Source organism: Callorhinus ursinus, unplaced genomic scaffold (genome assembly GCF_003265705.2).
Source record: "Callorhinus ursinus isolate GAN/ISIS: 27379988/994484 unplaced genomic scaffold, GSC_fseal_2.0 scaffold60, whole genome shotgun sequence".
Lineage (NCBI taxonomy): Eukaryota > Metazoa > Chordata > Mammalia > Carnivora > Otariidae > Callorhinus > Callorhinus ursinus.
Window position 1 is genome coordinate 8,869,485 of NW_027397122.1, and position 19,197 is coordinate 8,888,681.

At 48.6% G+C, this 19,197-nt stretch overlaps 1 protein-coding gene across 7 annotated transcripts in view; it reads left to right on the forward strand.

Annotated features, from left to right (window-relative positions):
* Positions 1-19,197, forward strand: part of URGCP (upregulator of cell proliferation) — a 57,835-nt gene that overhangs the window by 23,474 nt on the left and 15,164 nt on the right. Inside the window, exon 1 of one of the 7 annotated variants that reach the window (XM_025853041.2) lies at positions 8,982-9,466. The exons of 3 other annotated variants lie outside the window; for them this stretch is intronic. In XM_025853041.2, coding sequence (XP_025708826.1) covers positions 9,453-9,466 — 14 coding nt within the window. In that variant the 5' untranslated portion in view covers positions 8,982-9,452. Of the gene's footprint in view, positions 1-8,981; positions 9,467-12,557; positions 19,115-19,197 lie in introns of those variants that run through there. 3 more of the 7 variants (XM_073885051.1, XM_073885046.1, XM_073885049.1) reach the window with 3 other exon arrangements.

The following is a 19,197-nucleotide window of genomic DNA, read 5'->3' on the forward strand; positions in this document are numbered from 1 at the left end:
CCTCATATCAGTGAGGTCATATGATACATGTCTTTCTCTGATTGACTTATTTCACTCAGCATAACACCCTCCAGTTCCATCCACGTCGTTGCAAGTGGCAAGATCTCATTCCTTTGGATGGCTGCATAATATTCCATTGTGTATATATACCACATCTTCTTTATCCATTCATCTGTCGATGGGCATCTTGGCTCTTTCCACAGTTTGGCTATTGTGGACATTGCTGCTATAAACATTGGGGTACATGTACCCCTTCGGGTCCCTACATTTGTATCTTTGTGGTAAATACCCAGTAGTGCAATTGCTGGATCGAACGGTAGCTCTAATTTCAACTGTTTGAGGAACCTCCATACTGTTTTCCAGAGGGGTTGCACCAGCTTGCATTCCCACCAACAGTGTAGGAGGGTTCCCCTTTCTCCACATCCCCGCCAACATCTGTCATTCCCTGACTTGTTAATTTTAGCCATTCTGACGGGTGTGAGGTGGTATCTCATTGAGGTTTTGATTTGGATTTCCCTGATGCCGAGTGTACATCATTAGTTTTTGATGTAGTGTTCCACGATTCATTGTTTGTTCATAACACCCAGTGCTCCATGCAGAATGTGCCCTCTTTAATACCCATCGCTAGGCTAACCCATCCCCCTACCCTCCTCCCCTCCAGAACCCTCAGTTTGTTTTTCAGAGTCCATCATCTCTCATGGTTCGTCTCCCCCTCTGACTTACTCCCCTTCATTCTTCCTCTCCTGCTATCTTCTTCTTTTTCTTTTTTCTTAAAATATGTTGCGTTGTTTCAGAAGTACAGATCTGTGATTCAACAGTCTTGCACAATTCACAGCGCTCACTGTAGCACATACCCTCCCCAATGTCTGTCACCCAGCCACCCCATCCCTCCCACCCCCAACCACTCCAGTAACACTCAGTTTGTTTCCTGAGATTAAGAATTCCTCATATCAGTGAGGTCATGATACCACTTCTTCTTTATCCATTCATCTGTCGATGGACATCTTGGCTCTTTCCACAGTTTGGCTATTGTGGACATTGCTGCTATAAACATTGGGGTGCACGTACCCCTTCGGGTCCCTACATTTGTATCTTTGGGGTAAATACCCAGTAGTACAATTGCTGGATTGAATGGTAGCTCTAATTTCAACTGTTTGAGGAACCTCCATACTGTTTTCCAGAGTGGCTGCACCAGCTTGCATTCCCACCAACAGTGTAGGAGGGTTCCCCTTTCTCCACATCCCCGCCAACATCTGTCGTTCCCTGACTTGTTAATTTTAGCCATCTAAATCAGTTTTTCTTAAAAGAAATTATTATTGAGTTGAAGGAGTTTCTTCTATATTTTAAATATTCACCTCTTATCAGATTTATGGTTTGCAAATAATGTCTTCCATTCCATAGGTTGTCTTTTCATTTAGTTGATTGTTTCCTTTGCTAGACAGTAGTTTTTCAGTTTGATATAACCCCACTTGTGTATTTTTTGCTTTTGTTGTCTGTGCTTTTGGTGTCTTACCCAAGAATTAATTGCAGAGTGCAATATTTAGCTTTTCCCCTATGTTTTCTTCTAAGAGTTTTATAGTTTCAGGTTTTAGGATTATGTCTTTTATCCATTTTGAGTTGGTGTTTGTGTGTGATGTGAGATAAGTATCCAATTTCATGCTTCTGCATGTGGATATCCAGTTTTCCCATCAACATTGGTTGAGAGACTGTCCTTTCCCCATTTAGTGTTCTTGGCACGCTTCTCTAAGATTGGTTGACTGTAGATGCATGGACTTACTCCTGGGCTCTCCATTCTGTTCCATTGGTAGTCCCCCCTTGTCAGTGGGGGCTATGTTCCAAGACCCCTAGTGGATGCCTGAAACGGGAATAATACTGAACCCTATACATACTCTGTTGTTTTCTCTATGTGCATACCTATGATAAAGTTTAATTTTTAAATTAAGCACAATAAAAGGCTAATATCAGTAACCAATAAAAAAATAGAAAAATTATGACAATATACTATAATAAAAATTATGTGACTTTGGTCTTTATTTTTCTCAAAATATCTTTTTTTTAAAAGATTTTATTTATTTGAGAGAGAGAGAATGAGATAGAGAAGAGAGAGCATGAGACGGGGGAGGGTCAGAGGGAGAAGCAGACTCCCTGCTGAGCAGGGAGCCCGATGCAGAACTCTATCCTGGACTCCAGGATCATGACCTGAGCCGAAGGCAGTTGTTTAACCAACTGAACCACCCAGGTGCCCTCAAAATATCTTCTTGTACTGCACTCACCCTTCCTCTTGTGATGATGTGAGGTGAGAGGAAGTGAGGTGAATAGTGTAGGCATTACATGTAGCGTTAGGCTACTATTGACCTTCTGATTGTCAGAAGGAGGATCATCTGGTTTTGGACTGCAGTTGACCATAAGTAACTGAAACCATGGCTAAGAGGGGACTACTGTATATTTGTTTTTTGTTTTTATTTTTTTAAAGATTTGATTTATTTATTTGTGAGAGAGAGACAGATAGTGACAGAGATCGTGAGAGAGAGCCCAAGCAGGGGGGAGAGGGAGAAGCAGGCTCCCGCTGAGCAGGGAGCCTGATGCAGGACTCAATCCCAGGAACCTGAGATCATGACCTGAGCCAAAGGCAGACACTTAACCAACTGAGCCACCCAGGTGCCCTGTATATTTGTTTTTATGCCAGTATCATGCAGTTTTGATTGCTGTAGCTGTCTAATATATTTTGAAATCAGGAAGTGTGATGCCCCCAGTATGTTCTTGCTCAAAATTGCTTGGACATTCAAGGTCTGTGGTGGTTCCAAATGAATTCTAGGATTATTTTTTCCTACTTCCATAAAGAATGCCATTAGTATTTTTGGGGGATTGTATTGAAAATGTAGATCATTTTGAATAATTGATTTTAAAACAATATTCTTTCAGTCAATGAACATGAAATGTGTCTTCTTTAATCTCTTTCCTCACTGTTTTGTAGATTTCTATGTACAGGTCTCTTAACTCCTTAGTTTTTTCCTAAGTATTTTATTGTTTTTTTTTTTTTAAGGTTTTATTTATTTATTTGACAGAGAGAGATAGTGAGAGGAAGCAGGGAGCCCGATGCGGGGCTCGATCCCAGGACCCTGGGATCACGACCTGAGCTGAAGGCAGACGCTTAACGACTGAGCCACCCAGGCGCCGCTTTTATTGTTTTTGATGATATTGTAAATGAGACTGTTTTCTTAATTTCCTCTTTGGATATAGGTTTGTTTGTGTATAGAAATGCAACTGATTTTTGTACATGGATTTTTGTATCCTGCAACTTTACTGAATCCATTTATTTTAACAGGTGTGTGTGTGTAGTCTTTAGTCTTTCTATATAGAAGATCATGTCTTCTGTAAACAGAGATAATTGTACTTTCTTTCTGATTTGGATGTCTTTTATTTATTATTTTTTCTTATTTAATTATCCTGTCTAGGACTTATAGTACAATGTTGAATAGGAGAAGCAAGAGTGGGCATTCTTGCCTTGTTTAGTACTTTAGAGGGTAAACTTTTAGCTTTTCATCATTGAGTATAATGTTAACTATGGGCTTCTTGTAAACAGCCTCTATTGTATTAAGGTAAATTCCTACTGTACCTATTTTGTTGAGAGTTTTTATCATGAAAGGATGTTGAGTTTTGTAAACTGCTTTTCTGAATCTATTTCAATGATCATGTGATTTTTATCCTTTATTCTGCTAATGTGGTGTATCACAATGATTGATTTGCATAATTTGAGCCATCCTTGCACCCCAGGGGTAAATTCTACCTAGTCATGGTGTACTTTTAATGCGCTGTTTAATCCAGCTTGCTAGAATTTTGTTGAGGATTTATCATCTATGTTCATCAGGGGTAATTTTTTTTTCTCTCATTTATTTAAGAAAATTATTTTGTGTTCTTTGTCAAATAGTTCATGGGTTTCTGTTTCTTTAGCTTTATTAGGTTTGTGATGTCATTATTCATGATCTTTCTAGCCTAGTGTTGGTATTTGTACATTTGAAGAAGCAGTTACCTCTTCTAATTCTTACTGGCTGGTTCAGTAGGGAAGGACCTCTCCAAAGAGTGTGGTCAGAGATTCTGGGTGTGCTGGCTGATGTGACTATGGCTGCTGAGGTCTTTGGGCAGGCCTGCTGCAGGTGTCTGCAGGTGCATGGCCTGCTGCCATCATCACAGCTGATTTTTGCATATTGATTTTTTTACTTGCAACTTTGCTGAATTCACCTATTAAGTATTATAGGGTTTTTATTGTTGATTTTTTTTTTTTTGGTGTGGAATTTTTGGGACTTTGTACATATATGATCATGTCATCTACAGAGATAATTTTACTTTTTCTTTTCCAGTTTGGATGCCTTTTCTTTTCTTTGCCTAATTGATCTGACTAGGACTTCTGGTACTGTGTTGAATAGAAGTGGCAAAAGCGAGCATCCTTTTCTTGTTTCTAATTTTAGGGAAAAACTTGCAGGCTTTCACCATTGAGTATGGTGTTAACTCTCGGGTTTTATATGTGGCCTTTATTGTGTTGAAGAGGTTTCCATCCACTTCTGGTTTGAGTGTTTTTGTCAAGAAAGCTGTTGAATTTTGTCAAATGCTTTTTCTGCATACATTGAGATAATCATGTACTTTTCCTTTCTCCTTTGTATTAATGTAATATATTATACTGATCAGTTTTCATATGTGGCACCATCCTTGCATTCCAGGAATAAATCCCACTTGGTCATTGTATATAGTCTTTTTCTGGATTCTGTTTGCTAGTATCTTGTCAAGAATTTTTGTATCAATATTCATAAGGGAAATTGGTCTGTAGCTTTCTTGTCTGGTCTTTGGCTTTAGTATCAGGTGTAATGTTGATCTCATGCTCTTTAATTTTTTCAAAGAGAGGATTAATGTTACTATTTAAATATTTTGTAGAATTCACCATTGAAGCCACGCTTTTCCTTGTTGTGAGGTTTTTTTGATTACTACTTCAATGTCTAGTTATAGATCTGTTCAGATTTTCTGTTTCTTCATTATTCAGTCAATTGTGTTTCCAGGAAATCAGTGTTTTCATTTAGGTGATTGCAATTTGTTGGTATACAGTCATTTGTAGTATTCTCTTATAATTCTTTTTTTTCCTGTAAAACCAGTAGTAATGTCCCTACTTGGATTTCTGGTTTTAGTGATTTATGTCTTCTGTCCTTTTGTGAGTTTAGCTAAAAGTTTGTTAATTTTGATCTTTTCAAAGAATCAGCTTTTTATTTCATTGATTTTTCTATTCTTTATTTTTCTCTTTTCTAGTCTTTATTATTTACTTCCTTTTGCTAGCTTTGGGTTGGTGGGCTCTTCACTTTTTTTTCCCTTGAGGCATAGAGTTAGGTTACTGATTTGAGATTTTCCTTCTTTTATAAGATATATATATATACAATTCCCTCTTAGCACTGTTTTTGCTATATCCCATGTGTTGCTATGTTTTTATTGTTGTTGAGGTATTTCCCAGTTTTCCTTGTGATTTATTCTTTAATTTATCAGTTGTTTATGGTGTGCTGCTTAATTTCCACATATTTGTGAATTTTCCTGCTTTATATTTTTGATGTCTAGTTTCATTCTACTGTGATAAGAAAAGATATTTTGAATGATTGGAAATCTTTTTTAAATTTATTAAGACTTGTTCTGTGGCCTGACATGTGGTCTCTTCTGGAGGATGGTCCACGTGCACTTGAGAAGAATGTGTGTTATGCTGCTATTGCATGCAGTGTTCTGTTGGACACAACCAATTTATAGTATGGTTCAGGTTCTCTGTTTCGTTCTTGATCTTCTTCCTGGTTTTCCTATATACTGTAGGAAATGACTATTGAAGTATCCAAGTATTATTATAGAACTAGTTTTCCCTTCAATTCTGTGAATATTTGCTTCATTTATTTTGGGGCTTTTTATTTGGTGCATATATGTTTATAATTGCTATGTCTTGGTGAATTGACTATTTTTAAATATATATAATGTCTTTCTTTATCTCTTATAACAGTTCTAACCTAAAGTCTATTTTATCTAAATAGTTTACCCAGCTTTCTTGGTTACTGTTTGCACGGAACATCTTTTACCATCCTTTCACTTCCAATCTTTTTCCATCTTTAGACTCAAGGTGAGTCTCTTGTAAACAGTATATATTTGGATTATTTTTTAAAACCCATTCTGCCAATCTCTGCCTTTTGATTGGACAATTTAATCCATTCACATATGAAATAATTACTGATAAGGAGGAATTTACTACTGCCACTTTGCCTTTTTAAAAAATTATTATTATTATTTGTCTTAGAGCTTTGTCTCTCTTCTATTACTGCCTTATTTCTGGTCAGCTGATTTTTTTGTAATGACATGTTTTGATTCCCTTCAAGTATATACTCTTCTATATATTCTATAGAGACTTTCTTTATGGATACCATGCAGATTACATATAATATCCTAAAGTTACAAAAGTCTAATTTTAATGATTTGAACACCTCAACTTCATACAAAAACTCTACACTTTACAGTCATTTCTCCTTCAAGTTATTAATATCACAAATTACATTTTTTATACCCTGTGCGCAGTAACATTTATTTTAAAGATTTTATTTGTCAGAGAGAGAGAGAGAGGGAGCACACAAGCAGGGGAGCAGCAGAGGGAGAGGGAGAAGCAGACTCCCTGCTGAGCAAGGGGCCTGATGTGGAACTCGATCCCAGGACCCCTAGATCATGACCTGAGCCAAAGGCAGATGCTCAACCAACTGAGCTTCCCAGGTGCCCCCCAGTAATATATATTTATAACATAATTATTTGTATGCATTTGTCTTTTAAGTCCTATTGAAAATAAAAAGTGGAGTTACTACCAAAATTAAAATTTTGGTTTTTGTATTTGCCCATATATTTATCTTTATGATAGATCTTTACAACTTCATCCTGCTGTGAGTTCTGGTCTAGCATTCTGTTGTTTCAATCTGATGGACTCCCTTTACCACTTCTTCTAAGGTTGTATGCAAACAAGGCCTGTCCAAGACAGTAAGTATGTGGGGACTGGGAAACAGGATCCTACCTGCTCAAGGCCAAGACCACTGCTACCCTGGAGAAGGGGTGGGACAACGCAAGTAAAAACGCCAGAAAACTTACCTGCAATTTTAAATATGTGTTTTTCTTGCTTGAGTGTTTGCTTGGTTGCTGTAAGTCTTTGGTGTTTAGAGCCCCAACAAAATTAGTTCAGGCAGTTTCAGGTTGTTTTGTTCACTTTTCTGTGAGGAAATTAGAGCTTGGAACTTCCTAGTCTACCATTTTGCAAAAATACTGGTTTTTAACCTACCAAATTGGCAACAAAAGAAATTGTTAAATTTATAGAACAAGTTTTGGGAAACTGGCACTATCATCAGTGTTGGTAAATGTGCTGGGAGAGTAATCTGTGTGAGTCTATATGTATGTATAGCATATGTAAGTGTATGTATATGTGTGTGTTTGTGTGTGTGTGTATGTTATATATGTACCTGAAAAGACTTAAAATGCTTACATCATCTGACCTAGAAATTCAACTCCTAGAAACTTGGCTTAAGGAAATAATCATGGGGCAGGGGGTTGGGCACCTGGATGGCGCAGTCGTTAAGCGTCTGCCTTCGGCTCAGGTCATGATCCCAGGGTCCTGGGATCGAACCCCACCTCGGGCTCCCTGCTCAGCGGGGAGCCTGCTTCTCCCTCTCCCGCTCCCCCTGCTTGTGTTCCTGCCTTCACTATCTCTCTGTCAAATAAATGAAATCTTAAAAAAAAAAAAGGAGATAATCATGGATGAATACTGGATGAAATAATCATGGATGGGGATATTTTTTGTCCATATTTCTTATAATAATGAATATTGGCAGCAATATTTATGTCCAACAGTAGGGGTTGGTTAAAACATAATCATCCACTAGGCAGTGAAATGGCACATACCCACTAAAATTCATGTTGAGGGAGAATATTTCAGTGAACTTATATTTAGTTATTTTAAAATATATTTTAAAGTCAACTAAGTTGATTTGTAAAAAATTATCTGCCCTCCCTCACTCCAGTAGCAATCATTACTTCCTTGAACCAGGCTATTTAGCAGTTGCCCCCTCCCCAAACTCTCCCTAACCCTGGTCTTGGATTTATTCCCAATCTGGGTCTCACAGCCCCCGTAGCTTTACTTAGCTAACTTTACGGAGCATTAATTACCTTCTGACCTTAAGGCAGCAATTTCTTGACCTTGCATTTTACCCAAGGGAACAAAGATGCTCAAAACATTGGATGGATTCTCAGCAAGGAAAAGAGACCATGCACCAGCCAATGTATCACCCACTTTACAAATATTAACTCGTTCAACACCCAGACAGAGGAAGGGACCTATTTTTACCCCGTTTTTCCGGTGAGGAGAGGACAGCCCTGATGAGGCTCTCTCTTGCCGAGATCGCAGAGTTCCTGATGGGTGGAGCCCAGAATTCAACCCAGGTCTTCTGGCTCCTGTCTTGGCTTTGCTCTTCCTCTTATCAACAAGTAAAAACAGAATATTATCAGTAATGTCTAACATAAGACAGAAATATGATCGACAGTGGTTTACATTTTCCAAAGCTTTTTGATAAGCGTTTTCACTTACAAGAGCTCATTTATTTTTGAAAACTCATTGTGCTGAAACAGGAACTGAGGCTCAAGCACTCATAGGCGGTGCCTGTGAAACCCCCTGTAGGAACCCCAGATTCCTTATCATTGCTGAATAACACAATGTAAGGGATGGTCAAAGTGCTCCACAGTCCTTAGGGCTGAACAGTGTAATTTTATACACATTTGACGAGGGGTAACTGGGCTCAGAGAGGCCAGCAACTCGTGCAAGACAGCACAGCAAGTAATAGCATAGTTACCACTTGCTTAATAGTAGTGACGGTGCCTTGCTCTCCTGGGCTGAAGAAAAGGCTTTTCTTAGGGAAATCAAACTCTTGTGGTAGGGAGGCGTCGATTTTACCCGGTCCCGCAGCTGCTTCGTGGCCCCGGGGCAGGTTTTCCGCTGGTTTGGCCCCGTAGGCACCTCTCCCGGAGTCCTGGCCTGCGGGCACCTGGGCAGGTGGGCCGGTGGGCGGGTCAGGGTTGCGGCCGCCCCCACTCCTGATGCCAGCCCTACACTGCCTGCCCCCCCGCATCCCCTCCTTTGGCCGCTCGGGGGCGATACCGGGACCCTCCCCGCGGCCCCCAGCTGTCCCGGGACCCCTCCCCGGGCGCCCCCCCCCCGCTCCCTCCCCGAGCGCCCCCCAGGGCCCCGTCCCCTCTCCGCCGCCTGGGGCCCCCTTCCCGAGCGCGGCCCCCTCCCCGCGCCCCCGCCGCCTGGAGCTGCCCGGGCGGGCGGCCGTGGCCGGCGCGAGGCCCCTCCCCAGCGGAGGCGCTCAGCGCGGAGGAAGCGGAGGCGGCGGCAGCGCGGAGACCTCGCCGCGCTGATGGCGTCGCCCGGGTGAGTGCGGCGCTCAGGCCGAGCCGGAGAGGGGGCTGCGGGCCGCGGAGTGGGGGTCCCTGCGGGCAGGTGCGGACGCGGGCCGCCAGTCCCTGGACCCCCCGCCCCCGGCGCCCGCCCGGACCCCCGCCCGCCGGGCCCCGCGGCCCTCCCGCCGACCTTGGGCGGGCGCGGCCGGGCCGGGGGGCGCGAGGGGGCGCGGGCGGGGCAGGGGCGGGGGCTGGGGCGGGGGTCGGGTCGGGTGGGGCAGGCGCGGCCCTGGGCCTGGGAGGCGCTGGGCCCCGAGCGCCCGGTGCTCGGCGCGCCGGCCCTGCCCTGCGCAGCTGTTTTCCACTTGCTCGCGTAGGAGCGGATGCTGGGCTCTCCCCCGCGGGGCGCAGCCCGGGGGTCCCCGAAGGTCGCGTGCGAGGGCAGGGGAGGCCGCGCGCCCGCGGGGTGGGGGCTGCGGGTCGGGTCTCCGGGCCGGGCCGGGCCGGGCCGCGGGCCCTGCTGGGTGGCAGCCCCGTTCTGACATCACCGCCTTCCACTGCCTCGGTGCGAAAATGTTCTTTCTTTAGGGAAACATGGTGACACACGCCGAGTTTGTCATTTTTGAAACAATCCTTCCTTGCAAAAGAAAACCTCAGCCATTAATTATAATTAGTTTTTGCTTCCATAATCTAACTAGTCGTGCAAGCTGGAAATGACAGTCCAGTACCTTCCCAGAGGAGGAGAATGAGTCTCAAGGTCATTGCTTTAATTGGCAAAATTCTTAGTTTGAAGACCGTGCACACTCAGAGGGTCTTAGACGTGGTGGCTGTGGTACCCGCTCCTGTGGGGTGGAGAGGACAGGTACCAGGCCTCTCACGGGGGGAGGCCCTGCCATGCATGGGGTGAGCTGGCTCTGCCCACGGCCCTAATGACGCTGGCCAAGTCGTGGGCATTCCCATCTTCCTGCTGGCTTTCCAGGTTTGGGGAGCTCTGGTCACAAAGTACCCAGTACTTTGAGCTCATAAATAGAATAAACACCTGGCCCATCCCTCAGAAGGCCAGACTGAACGGGAGTTCAAGGTCCCACCCCGTTCCTGCGCCTCTTGTCAGGAAAGGGGGAGGCGGGGTGGCCTGGCAGCCGCGAGATGTCTGAGGTTGTGTGCGGCGGCCCTCAGGCCTCTCAGATGTGATGGTGCATTTGGTGTCCAGACACACTACTTTGTAGACCCGGGTCGGAGGTGGGCTTAGGGGTGCTCTGCTGGGAGCCAGCAGGCCCTCTATGGTGTCCCTGTGGTAGGTGGCATTGGTGTAGACTGGTATCGTCCTGTTTTTAGTGACCCCATGAGTCTGCAGGTGGTACTCATCTGTAATGAATGCTCTGACGTGTACTCACTGGAAAGCTGAGGTCACGGAACTGTCAGTGTCCTTTACTTCATTTTACAGAGAGAACTGGGCACTGTGGCATATGACTATGGCATGCATGCATCTGTGGACAGTCCTCATGTCCACATGTAACCCTGACCTGTCTACCCTGCAGGTTTCACTGGTAGGGCAGAGTCTGGCCAGGAAGACCCGACTTCCTGAGATTTTCTGGCCCGTCTCAGTCAGCTGACCTGCAGATGCTCAGCCTCCTGGACTCAGTCCTGGGGGAGAAAGGCAGGGTTTGGGGCAGGGCTGGGAAGGGATCTGCGATTTCTGCCGGGCTGTGCACGGAGGAGCCTCTGACTCTGGTGTTCTTTCCCCCGTGAATCACTGTAGGGGAGCTGGGAAGGACAGAGGAGGCCCTTACTGATGTGCTGGGCATTAGGCACAAGGGCCTGGCCAGGAGCAAGGCCTCAAAGGAAAAGATATGTTGGAGGTGACCCACAGTCCAGTGAGTTTGGGGCTACGTAGAGACAAGGATGCTGGGCTGGACTGTAGGACCGGCCTCATGTGTGAGCTCCCTGCATGCCACTCATGGAGGGGGAGTCCCCGTGACAGCAGCGTAGAGGGGACAGGAGAGATGGAGCTCGGGGACCTGCTGCCATCAGCTCCGTCCTGCGGGCCTCCTGGCTTGTCTCCTGTACTCTGTGCCTTGGTGTTAGGGCTCCTCGGGTTCTGTGGCCCATCTGTGCTAATCCCAGCACATGTTTTCTGCTACATGGCTTCTGTTTTCTGTGGCTTGAAATGTTGTCTAAGTCAGAGGTTCTTAACCCCGGGGGCCATCACTCGCTGGTGGGTTTCTGGGGTTCCTGCCTTCCCTCAAATGGTGTGCAGTGTCGGGGGTCGGTGTGTTTTATTTAAATGCTCTCATACAGCTTCTGCGGCTTGCTTTGTTCACCCCGTGGTATGGTTCCTGTTGTCCCCATGTCAGAACAAGGATCAGATCTACCCAACTTTTGACATCTATAGAATATCGTGCAGCACGGTCCTGTTATGTAGTCAGAGGGTTTCCAGTTTTCTCCATAAAATAATGCTGCATGTTGTCTCTCCCTGTGGACCTGCGCAAGAATTGGACATTGGGGTCAGAGGGCCTGTCTATTTTAGTTGATCCTATTGAAGTGTCCTCATGGGTGGTCGAACTGCCTTCCTCTCCCCCCACCAGACTTTAAGGCCTCTCTGCACCTCCCAACACCTGACATTAGACTTGAAAAGTCTTGCCTGTCCGATGGAGTTATTGGGGTAAGAACGAGGACTCTTCACTCCCCGAGTCTTTAAAGATGGAAACTTTCTACCTGACCTCTTTTAGTCCCTCAGCAACAGCCGGTCCCAGGGTCTTTGATCCCATTGTTAACACGCCACCTGCATCCCCTCAGGTTTTTGTTTCCAGAAGAAACCCAGTGAGGGCTGCCCTCTGAGGAAAGAGCAGGAGGTGAATGAGTGCCCTGGAGGCCCCGTCCACTTTCCTGGCAGCTGAGATGCTCCCCTTCTCATCCACCAGACACTTACAAGTACCTAGGACTTTATTTTGCCATTCCTGTCCACAAAGATGCTCTCCTAACACCATCATTTGGTGGGGAAGGAAAGGATCCGGGCCTCTGCCTTCTGGGAAGGGTTCAACTTCCCCGCCAGAGCCTGGCCTGGTCCGGATGGCTCTTCATGCTGGGTGGAGGCCCAGGGAGGGGAGGGGAGGGGTGGAGACACTGGGGGACCCAGACAAGGTGTGTGTCTGCTCCAGGACAAGTCCAGTGGGAGCCCTTGGCCTGCCCAGTGGCTGCTGTGGCTTCTGAAGAAGGGACGTGCTCTTGCCAGCAGGACACAGACTTTGGCCACCCCCCCAACTCCCCGTGGATCTGTGATTGCCCCACGACCACGCCAGCGACCCAGTGTGTTCCCTCAGCAGAAAACAGGAGTGTTGGGACGGGTGCTGTGGGCAAGGCCGTGCCGCCAGCCTCCATCCAGCTCAGGGAAGGGCCTCTTCCCCAGAACCATCGGGTCAGGGAATGTTCTCTGAAACATACATTCTGCTTGCTTCTCAGAAGAGCGTTGTCAGGCCCCCCTCCAGGTACCTCTGCCCCATCAGACAGATGAGGGAACCAAGGCCCAGGGACGCCGTTTAAGTTCAAACTTGAGGCAGACTCACCCCATTAATGATGACTGCAGTTGTGTAAGAAGTACTTACTGAGACACAAACAAAAATCTTGGTTCTGTGTTTTGTCCTGACCACAGAGCGCGCGTCGTGTCTCCATGGTGCGCTCTGGGTGGAGCTGACAGAAGGATGCGCTCACACGGTTTGTTGGAGGAAGAAGCTGTATTCGCAGAGCATCTGAGGCTCAGATTATGGTTTGACAGAGAAGCTTGGAGATGGACTTAGCGCAAATGCGGCTCTCGTTGGAAGAAGGGTTCCCACTTGGGGTTCCCAGACCCACCTGCCTGGTTCACATGGGCTACTTCTGTTAGGCTGTCTGTGTTGAGACGTTTTATGAAATTGTTAGTTGCCTTATTCTTCCTTTTTAAGATTTTATGTATTTATTTGAGAGAGAGAGGAGTGAGAGAGAGAGAGAGAGCATGACAGGGGTGGAGGGAGAGGGAGAAGCAGGCCTCCTGCCGAGCAGGGACCCTGATGTGGGGCTCGATCCCAGGACCCTGGGATCATAACCTGAGCCGAAGGCAGACGCTTAACCCACTGAGCCCCCAGGCACCCCTGTTTTTCCAGGTTCCCCATGCCTGAATGAGCCCAGACACTCTGAGCTCCTAGGGCCAGAGACGAGGTTCCTGGCTGATTGGGAACCGTGTTTCCCTGTGACCCAGCTGTATCTCGAGAGCCAGGCCTGCAGCTTTAATTTCTGGCCGCTGGTCCTGTGTTTTCCTCTCTGTAGGCTTTGTCCTCTTTCATTACTGTTCTTTTTCAGAATTTTCCCGATTGTTATTATACACATATTTCTCCATAGAATCATCTTACCTGTTTTTCAAGTTAGATGAGTTGGTAAGAGTTTTCCCTGACGTCTCTAACCTGCTTGTCTACAGGGTGGCAGCTGGATTTTGATTATTTTATTTGCAAATAGATCTGGAAAACTGCTGGCCACAGTGAGAGAATTTAGGAAGCTGGAGACACACAAATAGTTTCTTTGCAACTGCTCCCAGGCCAGCAGCCCCAGCCGCTCGGGGTCCCGGCAGCCCTGCCCTCCCACAGCCTTCCCATCTGTCTGTTCTGTCGTTCAGCCCAACCCCATGTCAGCGTCTCTGGTACTGCCACCACCTAGGGCTGACCTTTGTCACCCCTCTGCTGTTTGCAGCACCAGACAGGCATGTCACCTGCACTCAGAGCCCCCTCCAGAGTGGAAGCAAGTCTTGCCTGTGGTCAGGAAAGCTCAGTGTTTCCCATCCTGTTTCTGCTCGCTCGGCCCTCCCTCCCACCAGCGTGGGGCTGATGCTCTTGTGCACCCTTCTCCGGGAGGTTCCCCCCCCCCATCCCACAGCAGTCTTTTCCCCTGCTCCCCAGTCCAGCTCTGTTTAAAACTTGGGTAGTTGTGTCCTTCACTAAGCTGTCCCCAACTCCTAGGGAAGTTGCTAGCACTGAATAAATGTGCGAGTAAATCTGGGAGAACATTGACTGCCTTATATGATACTGCCTCACTCCTGCACATCCCTCCGGACCCTCACAGCAACCTGAGGAGGTGTGTGGGGTGGGGATGGCCAGCCTTGGCTCAGAGATGAGCACGTGTGTGTTCCGCGGGTGTGACCAGCTCTAGTGTAAGCTCCCGGAGGATCCGGCTGTGTTTTAGTGCCGTTTCCCCTTGCTCAGTGACCTACACAGCAGGAGCCCAGGCCAAAGCCTGGTTGCAGGACACGCCATTCCTGTCCTGGGAGGATGCTCAGCTTGGGATGTTGTATTGACGTTGCCCCGGGGCCCGCTGAGGGGACACTGGTGCCTGATGTGGGGGCTGTCACGGGGGCTGTGCGTCTTTCTCAGGGTGCAGGCTCCCCTGCCCTCAGTGGGGGGTTCCAGGTGCAGAAAAGCAGGAGGGCAGCAGGGGGCCCTCCCTGCACACTTCAGCACATTTGGGGGCGCCGCTGCCAGGCTGCAGAGTCCTTGCATGCTACTTGTGCTATAACGTCCAACCTCCTCTTGTGTCCCCCACCGCCGCCCCCATGCCGTGCGAGGGAGCCCTGTGGTCGGTGTTGTCTCAGCCAGGCCCGCCACTGCACAGCGAGATGTAGACTTCAACGTGTGTGGTCACCCTGCAGCGGTGGGATGGCCTCTGGTTGGGCTTGGATATTGTTACCGGTTGAATCGCGTCCCCTCCCAAACGTGCATTGCAGTCCTAACCCCTGGCACCTGTAAATGTGACCGTCTTTGGAAGTAGGCTCTTTGCAGATGTGATTAGTTAAAATGAGGCCATACTGGGTTCCGTGGGCCCTCATCCGGTGACTGGTGTCCTTACAAGACGTAGAGAAGAGACTGTGTGTCTCTTACGGAGGCTGGGGAGAGTCCCGCCATCAGGAGCCACACACAGGCTGCGTTGGCGGCTAGAGATGCAGTTACACAGTGGCATGAAGACTCCTGCTGCAGTTCTGGCAGCTAGGAGTTGGAAGCGGAGGTGTGGGCCAGTGGGTGCCTCTTGGAGGCCCTGAGGGCCGGTGGGCCCCTGCCTCTCTGCTGGCTTCTGGTGGCCGCTGACGATCCCAGGCGATCCCGGGACTGGGAACACGGCAACTCCACTGTCCTGTGTTTCTCTCCCTGCGTATCTGTCCGCGCTTTCCTCTTCCCACGATACCAGCTCTTGGATCAGAGACCCACCCCACCTGGTACGACCTGATCTTAATTTAACTAATCGCATCTGCAAAGACCCTGTTTCTAAATAAGGCCACGTTCGCTCTACCGGGGTTAGGACTTGAACATATATTTTCAGGGGACACGTTTCAACCCACAGCACACACCTGGTTGGTTTAAAAAGGTCTAGTACTAGTTCAGTGAGGCTTTCTGAGCAGTTGGCTTCAGGTTTTGTTTTGTTTCAGGGTGGTCATGGGATGAGGGGTCCAGCCAGTGCCGGGGGAGGGAGTCCCCAGGCTTTCTTGTCAGCTGGCCTCAGCGTGGGGCAGGAGGGGAAGTGGCAGGTCTTAAAAGCTGTCAGCATCAACCAGCAGAAATCGGGTCAGACTTTTTATCATCCAAAGCGGTTAACAATACGTTGCTGGCCGCATGACGGTAAGCAAAATTGCCCCGGTTTGTCTAGCATCCTCCTGTTTGGGATGGTTTTCTATCTTCTTGTTTTCTTGGCACCACCTGCTAAAGGAGCTGGGTTTGTCGCTGGGCATTAGCCCTGCTCATGAGGTTTGGACAGTTCGTTCTGGGCACTGAAGGACACTGTCCAAGGAGGGGGCAACTCTGAGGTGGGCAGGTGTCTCTGTTGTCAGAGGGCGGTCAAACACCCTGGTCTCTGGAATCAGAATCTCCAGGTCTAAGTAGAAAAGTTCTGCAGGTCAATCTGCTGGGCAATTGGAAAAAGAGAGGAAAAAGCATGGACGAGGGCAGTATGCTTGGCCGCATCACCCAGGAGAGACGGCTGGTGAGGCCGCTGGTTGTCAGGGTCCTCATTTCTCCTGCAGACTCCAGGGGAGCCTTCGGAGGGTGCAAGCCAGAATGTCTGCTTACTGACTTAGCAAGGAAGAACTGCTAGACACACGGGGCCCTCAGGGCTGTGGGCAGGTCACCCCTCGTCTGTGTGTGGAGACCCCCCAGGTTTGGTCAGCACGGAGGCCAGGGGCCCACGCCCACCCTGGGTCTCTGTGCCCTTGGCCCCGGGCAGGACCGGAGCTGGGCTCCGACTTTGGCTTCCACACCCCGCATGGGCCTCACGAGAAGACTGACCCCTCGGTGGGGTTCACTTCACCCTAAGGGAGTGACACGGCCTCACGGAAGCCGGAAGCTGATCCTCTAGAGTCGGTGGCCAGAAGGAGCGACAGCAGTGTGACTGGATGAAAGGGGGAGAGGATTGGTTAATATGTTGAATCATTTTCAAAAGGGCAAAGGCATTTTCTTGGTACTTTCCTGTATTTTATATTTGTTTTATTTTGGAGATCAGAAGCAGACACTAATGATATTAGTAGTTTTCCAAGCCTGCTTTGCGGAAAGCCCCCTGGGCTGCGTCTGGGGCCCCAGTGAGCGCACTTGGTTCCCACTGTCTTGGCCACAGGCCGCTTAGCAGGGCTGTTACTCACAACGGTGCTGGTTGGGAGTTGGCAGATGGTCTGATTTTTATGATTCCTGTAATTACTAGCTATAATTGTAAGTTACCTAAAATCTATCCGAGTCTTAGAAGTAATGAACCCAAAGGGAACCAGAAAACTCATGTTTGGGTCTGGCTGTGTTTGCTCGCTGGGTGGTATTGGGCAGATCTTTATGCCCTGTGTCCACCTTGCAGGATGGTTTGGGGTCTTATGCTCATCTGCTCAGGGCATCATCACGAGGCCCACAGGCCAGGCGACTTCAGCAACTGATGCTTGTTTCTCACTGTCCCGGAAGCTGGATGCCCCGATGGCCGTGTGGTCAGCTTTGGGGTCTCCTGAGGCCTCCGTCTCAGGCTCCTTGCTCTGTATTCACGTGGCCGTTTCTGTGCAGATGCGGAGACAGCCAGCTCTCCACCCTGTCATCTTGTAGGATGTCGGAGCAGGGCCCAAGCCTTGAGACCTCATTTACCTGGGATCACCCCCTGAAATGGTATTCTCACCCCGGTTCTAATGTTGTGTGTGGAGGGGTTCCCTCCACACCAAGAATTTGGAGACACCAGCAGGGTGTCTGACCCTGTCCACCTGGAGACAGCCTCAGATCCCATGGGGTCAAGGTTCAGTCCTGCAGGACCCCCCCTCCTGCCTGCTCCCACCCCCACTTCAGATGCTGCCATGCTTGTGGCTGATGGGCGACAGACTGGGGGTCCCATGAGCAGCGCCAGCCTAGGATCCCAGTGGCAAGAGTCCAGGTCATCACCCATACGTGGGGCTGACTGGCTGTAAATCAGAGGTTTCTGGGACCCCTCCTTGGGTTCCATGAATTTGCTGGCGTGACTCACAGAACTCAAGGAAATATTTTCCTTACTAGTTGACCCATCTATTATAACAGGATGTAATTCAGGAATGGCCAGAGGGGAGCTGGGCACAGGGCGAGGTCTGTAGGAAGGGGCAAGGAGCTTCCGAGCCCTTCCAGAGCCTGCCGTTCTCCCCAGATCTCACATTCACTGACCTGGAAGCTTCAGAACCCTGTCCTCTTGGGGTTTTATGGGGGATTCACGACACAGGCATGCGTGGTTAACTCATTGGCCATTGGTGATTGGTTCAACCTCCAGCCCCTCTCCCCTGCCAGGACGTCGTGCGGGGGGGTGGACTGAAAGTTCCAACCACACGATTGGTTCCCCGGGCAACCTGCCCCCTGCCCCCATCCTTAGGTGCTTTCCAAAACTCACCTGTAGGAGCTTTGTGCCAGAAAGGGAGACGAAGACCAGATGTCACAGGTCCCTCTCCAAGTACGGTGATGCTGGAGGTTAGGGTTTCAGCATTGGGGTCTGGGCGCAGTTCAGGCCACGCGAGCGTTCTGGGTGGAGCTTTCAAGCAGACAGCACGGGACTTAGCTGAGCTTCTGCTGCCTCCTGCCAGGCTGGGCCCTGCCCGTGGTTCACAGCACCGGGACGCGATCACGTGGTGTTTGTTGACAAGGGTGACGGGCCGATTTCTCTGTACGTGTTTATACACTAGCACAAGCTCAGGTCATCCCTGCGATAATGTCACTTACGTGCTTTGCTGTGTGGGAAGGAACGGGTTGAGGTTCAGCCCCTGTCCTGGGAGCGGCCCGAGCGCGTGTCCAGGGAGCCCATGTGCTGTGAGTGGAGGCCTGGCGATCCCCCGGGATTTTGGGTGTTGTGTGCGTGGCCAGCAGGCCAGGCTGCTTTTCTGGGGACTAGTTTTAACCTGTTGTGTTGTTGTCTATTTTAAGGGTTTTTTTCCTTACTACAAAAGCAATGAATATTTCTTATTTTTTATCAGCGTCAGAGTCCGAGTGTTGCTTAGCACTCTGCACTGGACAGGGGCTCAAAGCCACGAACACAGTGACCGCAGCGGGCAGAGGACGAGGCCCCCAAAGAACATGCTGGAAGACCCACCGGGGGGTCCGGAGTTTCCTCTGGGAGGGTGGATTTGATGTGTTTTTCTGGAGAATTAAGGGGAGCTGGTTCGCTGTGGCTGCGCAGGTCTTGCACAGAGTTCAGGGTCAGTGCAGTGTTGGAAGAGGCCGTGGAGAATCTGGTCTCCTCAGGGTACCCGCATGTCTTACTCTGACCCACTCTGACCCT